Genomic DNA, 12,126 nt, shown 5'->3' on the forward strand with positions numbered 1-12,126 from the left:
AACAACAACAACAACAACAACAACAACAACAACAACGAAAACCTCAGCAATAGCTTCAGGCTGAAGTTGGAGAAGTAGAGGCCAAGTCATTCAGCGTTATGTATCTATCCAAGCTGTTTGAACTATTTTTTTGAAAATTTTCTGTAGAGTGTTTTGAAAGAGAATGGCATGATTAGATTTGCCTAGCACAGGGCCAGAGAAGCCCCTGTGTCTCCTTCCTGACGAGCAAACACAAAACTGCTTTCTAGAGATCAGGCCATATGGGATTCCCAGAAAAGACACAAGCCCTGCTATAGATAAGCTCACGACACAAAATTATAAACCATACAACTGCAACCTATTTAGTGTCAAAAATGAAAATTAAAACCCAAAGAGATTTTTCTTATTCATCCTTATCAGACTGTTTGAATTTAAAAGTATATCAATAACTTTGTCATACTTTCAAATAGTTGAGAATGGAAATCGATTGTTGTCAATCTCAGATGCTGCTGCTAAAACCATAAATTTGATACAACTGTTTTGAAGAGCACTATTTATTAAATATTTATTAATAAATATTTATGGCAATATTTATTAAAGTCAAGATGTAAATATTCTACCATACAGTGATTCCATTTGTAAGTCTATTGAGACTAAGACTCTCTGACTTGGATAAGGAGAAAACACAGGGTCTCTGCTACTTCATTGTTTGTAATAGTGAAAAACTGGAAACAATCTAAATGTCCATCAATATTATAATGAATGAGTAAATTATGATTTATTCATATATAATGACACCACATAGTGGCTAAAATGAACCACATCAGATCTATGTGCCATCTCATATACACTGCAAAATACAACATAGAATAATCAGAATCTGTTGTGAAAATGCATACTTCTTTAATAATAATTACATAGATAAGCATTTAAAACTCACAATTAGTTCTTTATATTGCATGTGGATACATACATATTTTGGATCAAGTAAGAAAACCTGAATTTAAAAGACACATACACATACCAAAATTCAGGATAATGGTTGGCTGGAGGGGGAACTGTGTGGAATGAAGGGACTGGGCTTAAATGGTACCTTCATGGTTTATTATGTAACAACAACAACATTTGATCAAGAAAAATAGGGTGTAATGCTAATTTGTTATAGCTGAATGGTAGACACAGGGGTCTCATGTTATTCTCTGTATTATAGTATATTTTCAAAATAAAATAAAATTTAAAAACAAGAACAAATTCCATGTAAGCATTTTTTTCCCTAAGCAAGTGAATGACCTGGTTAGATTTGTGCTTTGGAAAGGTCCCCTAGCCTGTGAGTGGAGGAGGTCTTAGCAGAGGGTAAATGGAGGCAGGAAGACCTGGTAAGAAGGCTGTTTGCAATAGGCTAAGAAAGAGTTAATGAGGCCTGGCATAAGTTAGTGGTCAGAGATGGATTTGAAAGCTATTTAAGAGGTAATATTGCCAATATACTATCAGTCTCCTTTTTCTTTTGGTGTCTAAACATTTTGTTCATACAAGCTTCCCTCATTTCTCCTTTTCAATGAAGTATGACATACGAAAAGACAAGTGCATAAATCCTAAATATGCGGCTTCATACATTTTCACAGTGACCTCCCCCCAGATCAAGTCTTCTCCCAGTCAACGTGCAGCTCCAAAGGTAACCACCAATCAGAGTTCTATCACCATCGATGAGTTTTGCCTGTTTTGAACTTTATTAAAATGAGCCCCTATAGTATGTATTGTTTTGTGTCAGGTTTCATTTATTCCATTTTTTTTGTGCAAATCATTCCTATTGTTGTATGTACAAGAGTTTGTTGGTTTTTATTGCTAAATGGTATTCTTCATGTGAACATTTAATTCCATTATTTAATTGGTGCTCAGTTGTGGATGGGGACTCCCCATCCACAACTGATAGGGCTGTCATGAGCACTCTTGTACATATCTTGAGCACACATATTTCCTCCTGTTGGATATATATTTTAGGAGTGAAGTTTCTGGAGAAGAGGGTTATGTGTATTTTTGGCTTTAGTAGATACTGGCAAGGTTTTTCAAAGTGATTGTAGAAATGTACATACCCACCAGCAGTGAATGAGAGTTCCAATTGTTTCACATCTACACCAACACTGGGCACTATGGCTGTTTTTCGTTTTCTGTTTTTTAAATTTAGACCAGAATGTCATAGGTATGCAATGATATTTCATTGTAATTTTCATTTGCATTTCCCCATGGCTAAAAAGTTGAGCATGCTTTTATATGTTTATCTCTTACTTGTATATCCTGTTAAGAAGTTTTAAAAATAGATTGTCTCCCTTTTTCTTATTATTTACACAGTTTGGGAATCAAAAGAATACTACCAAAGCCTCCCGGATACTAATATTTATCTCTGGTAATTCACTTATTTGTTGTCTTCTTTTAGAAGACCTGGAAAGGCTGAGGTGGTGGATCACCTGAGGTTAGGAGTTCAAGACCAGCCTGGCCAACATGGTGAAACCTCGTCTCTACTAAAATACAAAAAATTAGCCAGGTGTAGTGGTCCGTGCCTGTAATCCCAGCTATTCGGGAGGCTGAGGCAGAAGAATTGCTTGAACCTGGGACAGTGAGCTGAGATTGTGCCACTGTACTCCAGCCTGAACGTCAGAGCGAGACTCCACCTCAAAAAAAAAAAAAAAAAAAAAAAGGAGACCTGGAAGATCAGCAGCACCCCACTGTACTGGTGTCAATTTACTGTATTAGCTCATTTTTACACTGCTGATAAAGACCTACCTGAGACTGAACAATTTACAAAAGAAAGAGGCTTATGAGACTTACAGTTCCACATGTCCGTGGAGGCCTCACAATCATGGCTGAAGGTGAAAGGCACGTCTCACATGGCAGCAGACAAGAGAAGAGTGCTTGTGCAGGGAAACTCCCCTGTATAAAACCTTCTGATCTTGTAACACTTATTCACTATCACGAGAACAGTGCAGGAAAGACCCGCCCCCATAATTCAGTCACGTCCCACTGGCTTTCTCTCACAACACGTGGGAGTTCAAGACGAGATTTGGGTGAGGACATATTAGAGGGGTTTATGCAAAAACAAACAAACAAAAACAAACAAATCTCGCATTTCTTGTCAGAGTCAGATTTTCTAGAAGGGATGCTTACACAGGGTGGGGAGCAGATCCACCATGAAGAACTTCAAGGTCTTTCTGACCTCTTCCATGCCACAGCGCTTCATAAAGCCCTCTCCTCCCCATCACACTACTGTGATTATTTACTCCTTATTTACTAGACCTACATTCTAGGCTTTAGGCTCACGAAAGGCCAGGCTCTTTTCTTTCATTTTGTTGAGTCAGGCTTTGCTGAGTCAGTGGTGTAACGAGGCGTTAGCCCTAGGTGGGTCTCAGGGAAGTCCTTCTCAATAGCAGGTCCTCCTGCTGAGAGCTGTCATAGCTCCTCCTGCCTTCTTTCTTCAGAACACTCATGCCAGTTCTTACTTACGCATTTGTAATCTGACTGTTTGTATTCCCCTTTAGACCATAAGCTCCTTGAAGCTGGCATTCCATTTTATCTACTGTTCTACTTCCAGTGTTTACCAGTGTCTGGTACACAGGAAGTGATTAATAAATATTAGTCAACAGATAACTGAAGTTGTTTAGATCAGAATCCCAGATCTATCCCGTATTAGATGCGTGAACTAAAGCAAGATTCTTAACAGCTTCAGTTTCTCACTCAGTAAAACGAGACTATTCGTAGCTATGTTTTTTCTTTTGTTTTTTGGTTTTTGGTGTTTTTTTGAGACGGAGTTTTGCTCTTGTTGCCCAGGCTGGAGTGCAATGGTGCAATCTCAGCTCACCACAACCTCCACCTCCTGGGTTCAAGTGATTTTCCTGCCTCAGCCTCCCGAGTAGCTGGGATTATAGGCTTGTGCCACCACGCCCACCTAATTTTTGTATTTTTAGTAGAGATAGGGTTTTTCCATGTTAATCAGGCTGGTCTTGAACTCTGGACCTTGGGTGAGCCTCGGCCCCCAAAAAGTGCTGGGATTACAGGCATGAGCCACCGTGCCCAGCCTCTTTTGTATTTTTTTATTGATATATCATAGTTGTACAAATATTTGCAGTACAAGTGATACTTGATACATGTATGTGATGTACAATGATCAAATTAGGGTAATGGGAATACCCGTCACCTAAAACATTTATCTTTTCTTTATGTTGGGAAAATTGCAATTCTTCTCTTCTAGTTATTTTGAAATATACAATAAATTATTGTTAACTACAATTTCTCTAATATACTATGCAACATTAGAACTTATTCCTTCTATCAATTGTATTTTTGTACTTATCAACCAACTTCTCTATTTCCCCCCAATCATATCTACTTTAACAGTTGTTTTTGAACATTTAAATGAAGCAGACTGCATGAAAATACCTAGGTCAGGATTTTGCACATAAAAGCTTCTTTGGAAACATTTTAGAGTAAATGAATAAACGTATGAATTCATTCTAACTGGCAGAAATCTAGTGCAGATTTAGAACTGTTAAAGTTTTTCTTTTTTTGTTTTCTTTTTTCTACCTCTACCTCAGAGAAAATTTAAGTCCTCATTAATTCCTAACAGGGTCAATGTTTTGCAACTCTCTATACCCTGTGGTCTGTTTAATTGGATGGTTACCAACAGTCATGTGACTTTTTGACCCAGATGATTATTAATTGGTTCAAAATTGCCGGGAACTATTCAGTGCCAGGCAGAAATGCAGAATTTGCAGAGGATAAGACTTGCTTTTACCCATGAGAATCTGACAGTCTTGATACAGACCTTTATACATGCAATTTTGGTACATTAAGCTAAGAGGTTACTGATGTCTGCACCCAGCATGCTCTGAGCCAAGCCCTGGGGTGTGGCTGGGGGGCAGCACACCTGAACAGAGTCTGCAAGTTTAAGGAGCAAAGAGTGGGGGTATTTCTCAAACTTTACTGTGCATGTGAATCACCTAGGGATCTTGCCCAAAGGAAGATGCTGATTCTGTAAGTTGGGGTGGGGCAGGGGTCTCCCAGGTCTATATTACTACCAAGCTTCCCAGGGATACAAATGTTTTTAGTCCACGAAAAACAATTAAAGAAGCAAGTGAAGGCCCACAGAATACCATGAACAAAGAAGAATCTCATCTTTACTGAGCAATAACCCAAGGCTCAAAGAGGTTAAGAAACTTGTCCAAAGTCACATCACCTAGCCAGTAAGTGGCAGAGCCAAGACTGCAATCTGGGTCTGAGTCCCCAGGTGCTTGTTTCCTTCTCATCGTACTGCTCCTCACAATAGCATGCAGCTCCACTGTTTCCTTAGGTCCCCATGAAACGGGGCTACTTCTGGAGTTTGGTTTGTCAAGTACTATTGGAAGGTAAAATGGAAAGACTTGGGGACTAGGATCATAAGGCTTGGGCTCTGGTCTCACCAGTCCCTCCACTCCCTGGGTACCTTCCCTCTCCCACCCCCACCAACAAGAGTTGTTCTGTCCCTCTGGACATTGGTTCTTCAGATTTGAAGTGAAAATTTGGACTCTGTCCTTAAAGATCTTCCTAGCTACATTGTGGGGCCCAAAGAGACATCACCACTTACAGAAAAATGCGTGAAACTGCTGAGCTATTCTAGGGGCTGGAGGGAGTTGATTTGCGTAGCAGCAAAGAGCAAGCTGAACTTGGTGGCAAGAAAGGAGGCATACTTGGGTCTATTTCCAATCCTCAAAGCCAAATGGAGCTTCCCTAGCTGGATTTTTTTTTTTTTTTTTAAGATAGAGTCTTGCTCCGTTGACCAGGCTGGAGTGCAGCTGTATGATCTTGGCTCACTGCAACATTTGCTTCCTGGCTTCAAGTGATTCTCCTGCTTCAGCCTCCAGAGTAGCTGGGATTACAGGTGTGCGCCACCACACCCAGCTAATTTTTTTGTATTTTTAGTACAGACGTGGTTTTACTATCTTGGCCAGACTGGTCTTGAACTCCTGACCTCAAATGATCTGCCTGCCTCCGCCTCCCAAAGTGCTGGGATTACAGGTATGAGTGAGCCATCATGCCTGGTCCCTGGCTGGATTTTGAAGTTGTTTGGGATTGATGACTTCTTTTTTTCCTTCTATTTTTCTCCCTTTTTACATAGGAACGCCTGTAACTATTATCCTATGCCTGTCCCACCACTGAATTTAGGGAGTAGATAACTTAAGTTTCACAGGTTCAGAGAGAAAAACTGTATTCCAGGGTGGATTAAATGTGGAGCCCCCTCTTTACCTAATTTGAATGGATTAGTTTAGATAATGAGATTTGGGATTTTTAAGTCATTAAGATTTAGGATTTTGACTTGATGCTGCCATATGCTAGGTCTTTGGGGAATCTGGGGATAGGGTGAACTCTTTTGCATGTGGGATGGATGTAGATCTTTTGAGGGCCCAAGGGTGAACTACGGTACTCCGAACAATGGTTCCCTAAATATGTCCATGTCTTAAATCCCTGGCATCTGTGAATATATGTTCCATGGTAAAGATCTTTTGAGGGCCCAAGGGTGAACTACGGTACTCCGAACAATGGTTCCCTAAATATGTCCATGTCTTAAATCCCTGGCATCTGTGAATATATGTTCCATGGTAAAGAGGAATTAAGGCAGCAGATTGAATTAAGTTTGCAGTGAGCCGACTTTAATATAGGGTGATTATCCTAGATTATGAGCAGGCCCATGTAATCACCAGGGACGGCCCTTATATGTGAAAGGGGAGGCAGAAGAGCAGAACCAAAGAGACAGCAGAGGGAGGACTCAACCCAATGTTGCTGGCTTTGAACATGGAGGAAGAGGGTCACAAGCCAGGGCAAGTGGGTGACCTCTAAAGAATGAAAAGGCAAGGAAACAGTGTCTCCCCTCGTCTCCAAGATTGTAGACAATACATCTATCTACGTTGTTTCAAGTTTGTGATAATTTGTTGTAGCCACCATAGCAAATTAATATAAGAACTGTCCTACAATTTACTGCTCTAGGATCTTAGACAAATTGTTTCATGTTTGCATTCCTTAGTATTCCTTATTTCTCAAAATAAGAACTGCTGTGAAGATCAGGCAGAAATCCCTGTCACACAGGTGTTTGATAAATGTGAATTTCTAGCTTCCCCTTTTCTTCCAGGTTGCAGAAGAAACACAAGGAAGGGAAGCAAGAGCCTCATGCCATTCCCAGCGGTGCACGCGCCTTCCTTTGATGTGAGCTGTGTACAGGATTCCCTCGGTAAGCTCCCGCAGCACACCTTATCTAGAGTGAAGGCCGCTTATCTGCCTTTGGGGTTCCCACAGCTCCTACCTCCCTGATGGAAAAATCCCCTTTAGAATACAAAAACTCTTTAGAAGAGACTGAGATGAGAGTAGAGCCAGGGCCTCATTCTGCAAACGGGCTTTCAGAGATGAAAGAGCAGGGCAGACATCCGTATCTACCCTATGACCACCACATTCCCCACTGAAAAAATCAGGAGTTGGTGCCCTGAGATGAAGCAAGCCCGCTCAAAGAGGCCAGCCCTCGATTCTTCCTCCTCCTTCCCACACACCCGAGACAGACCTCTCTCAAACACTCCAGGCTTGTAATCCTTAATTAGTTGTGTTATGAGCTTTTATTTAAAAAGCACTTTTAATACAAGTATAGTTTCGCAGATACAAGTTTTCACTTTGTATGCTACAAAAGTCTTTGAATATTATTCTCTTTACAAAATGGAACCTTACAAAAATACTGACAATTTAATGTTTTTATACAGTTTTCTCTAGTTGCAGTTATTTCTTTCATTATAAAACAATGTCTACCACAGAACTATGATACTTTAGTTGATATTTTAAAAAAATTAACTCAATGCTTTTTAAAGCAGCTAATGTAAATAACACAGGTCGAGACACAGTTTATAATCATAGTGGATAGAGCTAAAATTGTTTCAGAAATAATATTTTACATAGTTAACTTTTAATGTTTTATACATTATTTATATAATATTTATATATAAAAATCATAGCTTGCTATAAGTTGAAATGAAAGGACGGATTCTGTATTACTACAGGATGTGCATGTGGTTGATCCATATGGTTACATGTAACCCTTTGAAAAGGTCTGCATCCAAGATCTATTAACGCATTTCTTCCTTCCTCCTTTCCTCAAAGGTTCAGTAGAAGGGGTCCCTGTCTACCACCTAGAGCGGGACCTTGCATGGAAGGACACTTACGGATAGAGGATGAGGAAAACTCTCTACCGAGATTTAACCCATATGTTCTGCCCAGCAGAACCTACCAAGAACTGCCCTAGGGGTCAACCCCAAGACAATAGTGCTTTACACAGCTTAGCAAGAGCAACTCCTACAAAGACCCTCAGCTCTGTCATCCTGAAGGGTAGCCGCTCAGGCATGAGACTGCCTGCTTCTCTGGCTCCTTCTGATTTGCAACAGCCAAAAGGTTGGTTCGTTTTTCATTCTGCCCCCTTCACTCTCCCATCTGTTGTGCAGAAAGAAGGCTGCTTTCCATCAGCTGGTAGCAGACCATGCCTTGCTCATCCCTGGGCCCTCAGGAAATCCTGGTGGGCCCGCAGCAAGGATTTCAAGGCAGTAACCGAAGTTGAACTGTTTCTAAGAGTGTGCAAGTGCCCGGTGATTGATGCGCACAACGTCAGCATCCTGCAATTGACATTTCAACATCACAGGATGATGCGTCGAAAGAAGAAAAGTGAGGGCCCGTGCCCTCGATTTCTTCTGAAATTGTGCTATTTGTGAAATTCACTCGTCCACAAAGAGTCCGCTAATCACTAATGTGAGGAACTACGGTTGTTGGCCTACGGGCAGGGAAGGTGATAAGATCTTAGGACTGGGAATCTGGATTCAGGATCTGATCACTTGACTGAGCAAACTTGCTCTTTCCTTCTATTTAAACAACAAAACAAAACTTCCTGAACTAAAGTCACAGTACAGAATAGAATGGGATGGACAGAGAGACTCAAGAGGGCAGCCCCGCAATGGCTATTTTCTCAATTCAGTGCTATTTCTGGCATTGTGTGCTACAATGTGAATTTTTGCTTTTCTCACAGGCCTGGGATTCCTCAGGTCACAAAGGTGACCAGCAGCCTCTACTCACATCATTTTAGTGTTTGTTCCTGAACAAGCCGTGTTCACTAGAACATGAACACTTGAACCAATTCCACATTCAGGACTCCGGCACTTGGTGTTAGTTTGCTGTGTTTCCACATAGGTGAACACTACCTATTTTGGAAGGCCACAAAGTAAAACATTTTTTTTTTCTTTTTAAAAATCAGTCGGGCAAAAGTTTTTCCCTACATTCTACTGTCTGATGAGATTGGAGAGCAGCAAGAACTTGCTGTCAGCAGTCATTTTACAGACACAGCTCAGGAGGTGGGCGGCACCTACACCATGTTGTGGTGATTGTTCCTGTCAATAATGTCCACAGGTGAAAGGATTTCCTTCCGGATAGTGGGGGCAGGCAGGGATAGCGTCGTCTTAGTTTTGAAGAGGTCAGACACGAAGAAAACCTAGAAACACAAAACAGAGATTAAAGTCAGTAACTGACCTGTGGGGTCTGGGTACAGTGGGAAAAGGAAGGTCAGAGGAGCATAGACTTTAGGAAAAGTGGCCCCAGATCATAACTCTTTGAATAGGGAAGGACAATAGAGATCATATCATCAAGTCTTATTACACAGATAAGGGAAACTGAGGCCTGGGAAAAGGCCGTGACATGCCCCAGGTTGCACAACACCGGTTTGGCAGAATCCACTTTTTTTTTTTTTGAGACGGAGTTTCACTCTTGTTGCCCAGGCTGGAGTGCAATGGTGCGATCTTGGCTGACTGCAACCTCCACCTCCCAGGTTCAAGCCATTCTCCTGCCTCAGCCTCCTGAGTAGTTGGGATTACAGGCATATACCACTACGCCCAGCTAATTTTGAATTTTTAATAGAGGTGGGGTTTCTCCATGTTGGTCTGGCTGGTCTCTAACTCCCAATCTCAGGTGATCCACCCGCCTCAGCCTCCCAAAGTGCTGGGATTATAGGCATGAGCCACTGCGTCCAGCCCAGTAGAATCCACTTCTAAGGACTCTCAGGTCCAGTGCCCACATCTGCAACCCATGCTTCCTTATTTCTCAAGGCAAACAAATAGCAATGAAAGATAAGTTCCTAAACAAAGGAAGCAGATCATAATTAGTTACAGTCATTAATTCACACTACTTTCCCTTTTCTCACAAAGGAATCCAGGGTGTAACCAAAAAAGATCAGCCAACATGAACTCCTATCAGCAACAGTTGAAGTCAGGCAGTGGTGACTATTTTTCTTGAAAACCCAGTGATATCAACTATTTGATGGGGGTCAAGAAACCAGGTTCTCATTGCCAAAAAAGTCAGCAACTAACCTGGAGGAAAGGTTAATGAAAAATCTCCTATCACTTATTCCCAGCGTTCTTTTTCCTCATGGGGATGTGACCTCACTGAGTCTTTCTTAGAATACTTGAGAAACATTTATTGAACGCCACTTGCAAAGCTGTGAGGATGGCTCAGGCATAGTTCCTGCCTCAATGAGCATACGATGAAAGATTCAAGGACTTGATGAGCTACTAGAGTAAGAAAAATTTATGCTTTGTATTAGATGGCAAAATGAATACACAGACATCCATTTGAGCCATTTAGTAAGAGGAGTTTTTACTAAGTAACCATAAGCGGCAGCTATCAGTCACGTAATTTAATAGGAAACATGGTTGGGTTTCAAAATAGGGCCTAAAATACTATCAAAGTTCCTATGTCCAACAGCTTTCTGAATTGAAGAGTCTTTGTCCTGCGGATGGTAATGTGCTCATTACTAATGACGGCATCGTGGCTTCACTCTGGCCACATTACAGGCAGGAAAATGAAGTTCTTAATAAGATTTGTCAAAACTAAGGCTCTAGCAATCCAGGTTCCGGCCACAGTAGGGAGTTGAATTATTTGTTAAACTGATTTTCACAATGTCCCTTCTGTAGCAACACAGCCATCAAGACAGTGCTATAAAAATCACAGCAAGAAATTGGTAATGCTGGTTACCTCAAGAGAGGGGAACCGGGTGGCTAGAAGGCAAAGGTGAAACAGACATTTACTGGCCACTGTAAAACCTGTTATACCTTTAGATTTTGTTCCTATGACATATTTTACCTACCTAAACATTTAAAAAGTATTATTTTGTTGTTAAAAAATAAAGCTAGGCTATTTCTATGCTACTACAAGAAAATGAAATATTAGCCAAGAAGTGTAAAATCAGGCTGGACGTGGTGGCTCATGCCTGTAATCTCAGCACTTTGGGACGGCAAGGCAGGTAGATCACGAGGTCAAGAGATCAAGACCATCCTGGCCAACATGGTAAAACCCTGTCTCTATTAATAATTCAAAAATTAACTGGGCATTGTGATGCATGCCTGTAATACCAGCTACTCAGGAGGCTGAGGCAGGCTTGAACCAGGGAGGTGGAGGATGCCGTGAGCCTAGATTGTTACCACTGCACTCCAGCCTGGTGACAAAGCGAGATGCTTGTCTCAAAAAAAAAAAAAAAAGAAGTGTAACATCTTAATACATTCACAGTTTGAGGGCTATTAGATGTACCACTTTGCAAGGGAAAAAATTAAGTCTCTTCTCCCTTTCTTTTGTCAGGAGGTGAGAACCATGGTACCAAAAGATTTGTCTTCCAGTCAGAGTCAAACTTGAGAATCAGGAAAGAAAAGATCTGTGCACCGCCTGCCAGTAGGCTCTAGGCTCCCCTGCCAGAAAATTCTCTGTAGTTGGTTTGGGAAAATGTTTTCAAGTGCCCTCAGTATAAGGAAACAGACTCGATTAAAGCTCAATGTGAAGATAATTAAACTTTTCAACCCTTCTCCACCCCAGCCCCAGCCCCACAGTTTCCCTTATCTCCCCTAGTGGACTGACTTCTTTTTGTACTAAAATAGTGTTATCATCTGAGAGGTGCAGACAACAATGTCCTCATCTCTAGCTCAAAATTATCCTCTCCTTTTTCCTTCACTTCGTCTGGGAGAAAGAAGTTTTGATAAATCCTTCCATCACTACTTTTATACTTTTTTTTTTTTGAGATGGAGTCTCACTCTGTTGCCCAGGCTGGAGTGCAGTGGCACGATC

At 41.2% G+C, this 12,126-nt stretch overlaps 1 protein-coding gene across 1 annotated transcript in view; it reads right to left on the reverse strand.

Moving 5' to 3' along the window:
• Window positions 1–7,585: 7,585 nt before the first annotated feature.
• PLPP3 (phospholipid phosphatase 3) overlaps window positions 7,586–12,126 on the reverse strand; it is an 87,079-nt gene continuing 82,538 nt past the window's right edge. The window contains exon 6 of the mRNA XM_012442668.3: window positions 7,586–9,511. Coding sequence (XP_012298091.1) covers window positions 9,386–9,511 — 126 coding nt within the window. The 3' untranslated portion in view covers window positions 7,586–9,385. The remainder of the gene's footprint in view (window positions 9,512–12,126) is intronic.

This window comes from Aotus nancymaae, unplaced genomic scaffold, assembly GCF_030222135.1.
Source record: "Aotus nancymaae isolate 86718 unplaced genomic scaffold, 86718_ANA_hifiasm-v0.15.2.pri h1tg000007l, whole genome shotgun sequence".
Classification (NCBI taxonomy): Eukaryota; Metazoa; Chordata; class Mammalia; order Primates; family Aotidae; genus Aotus; species Aotus nancymaae.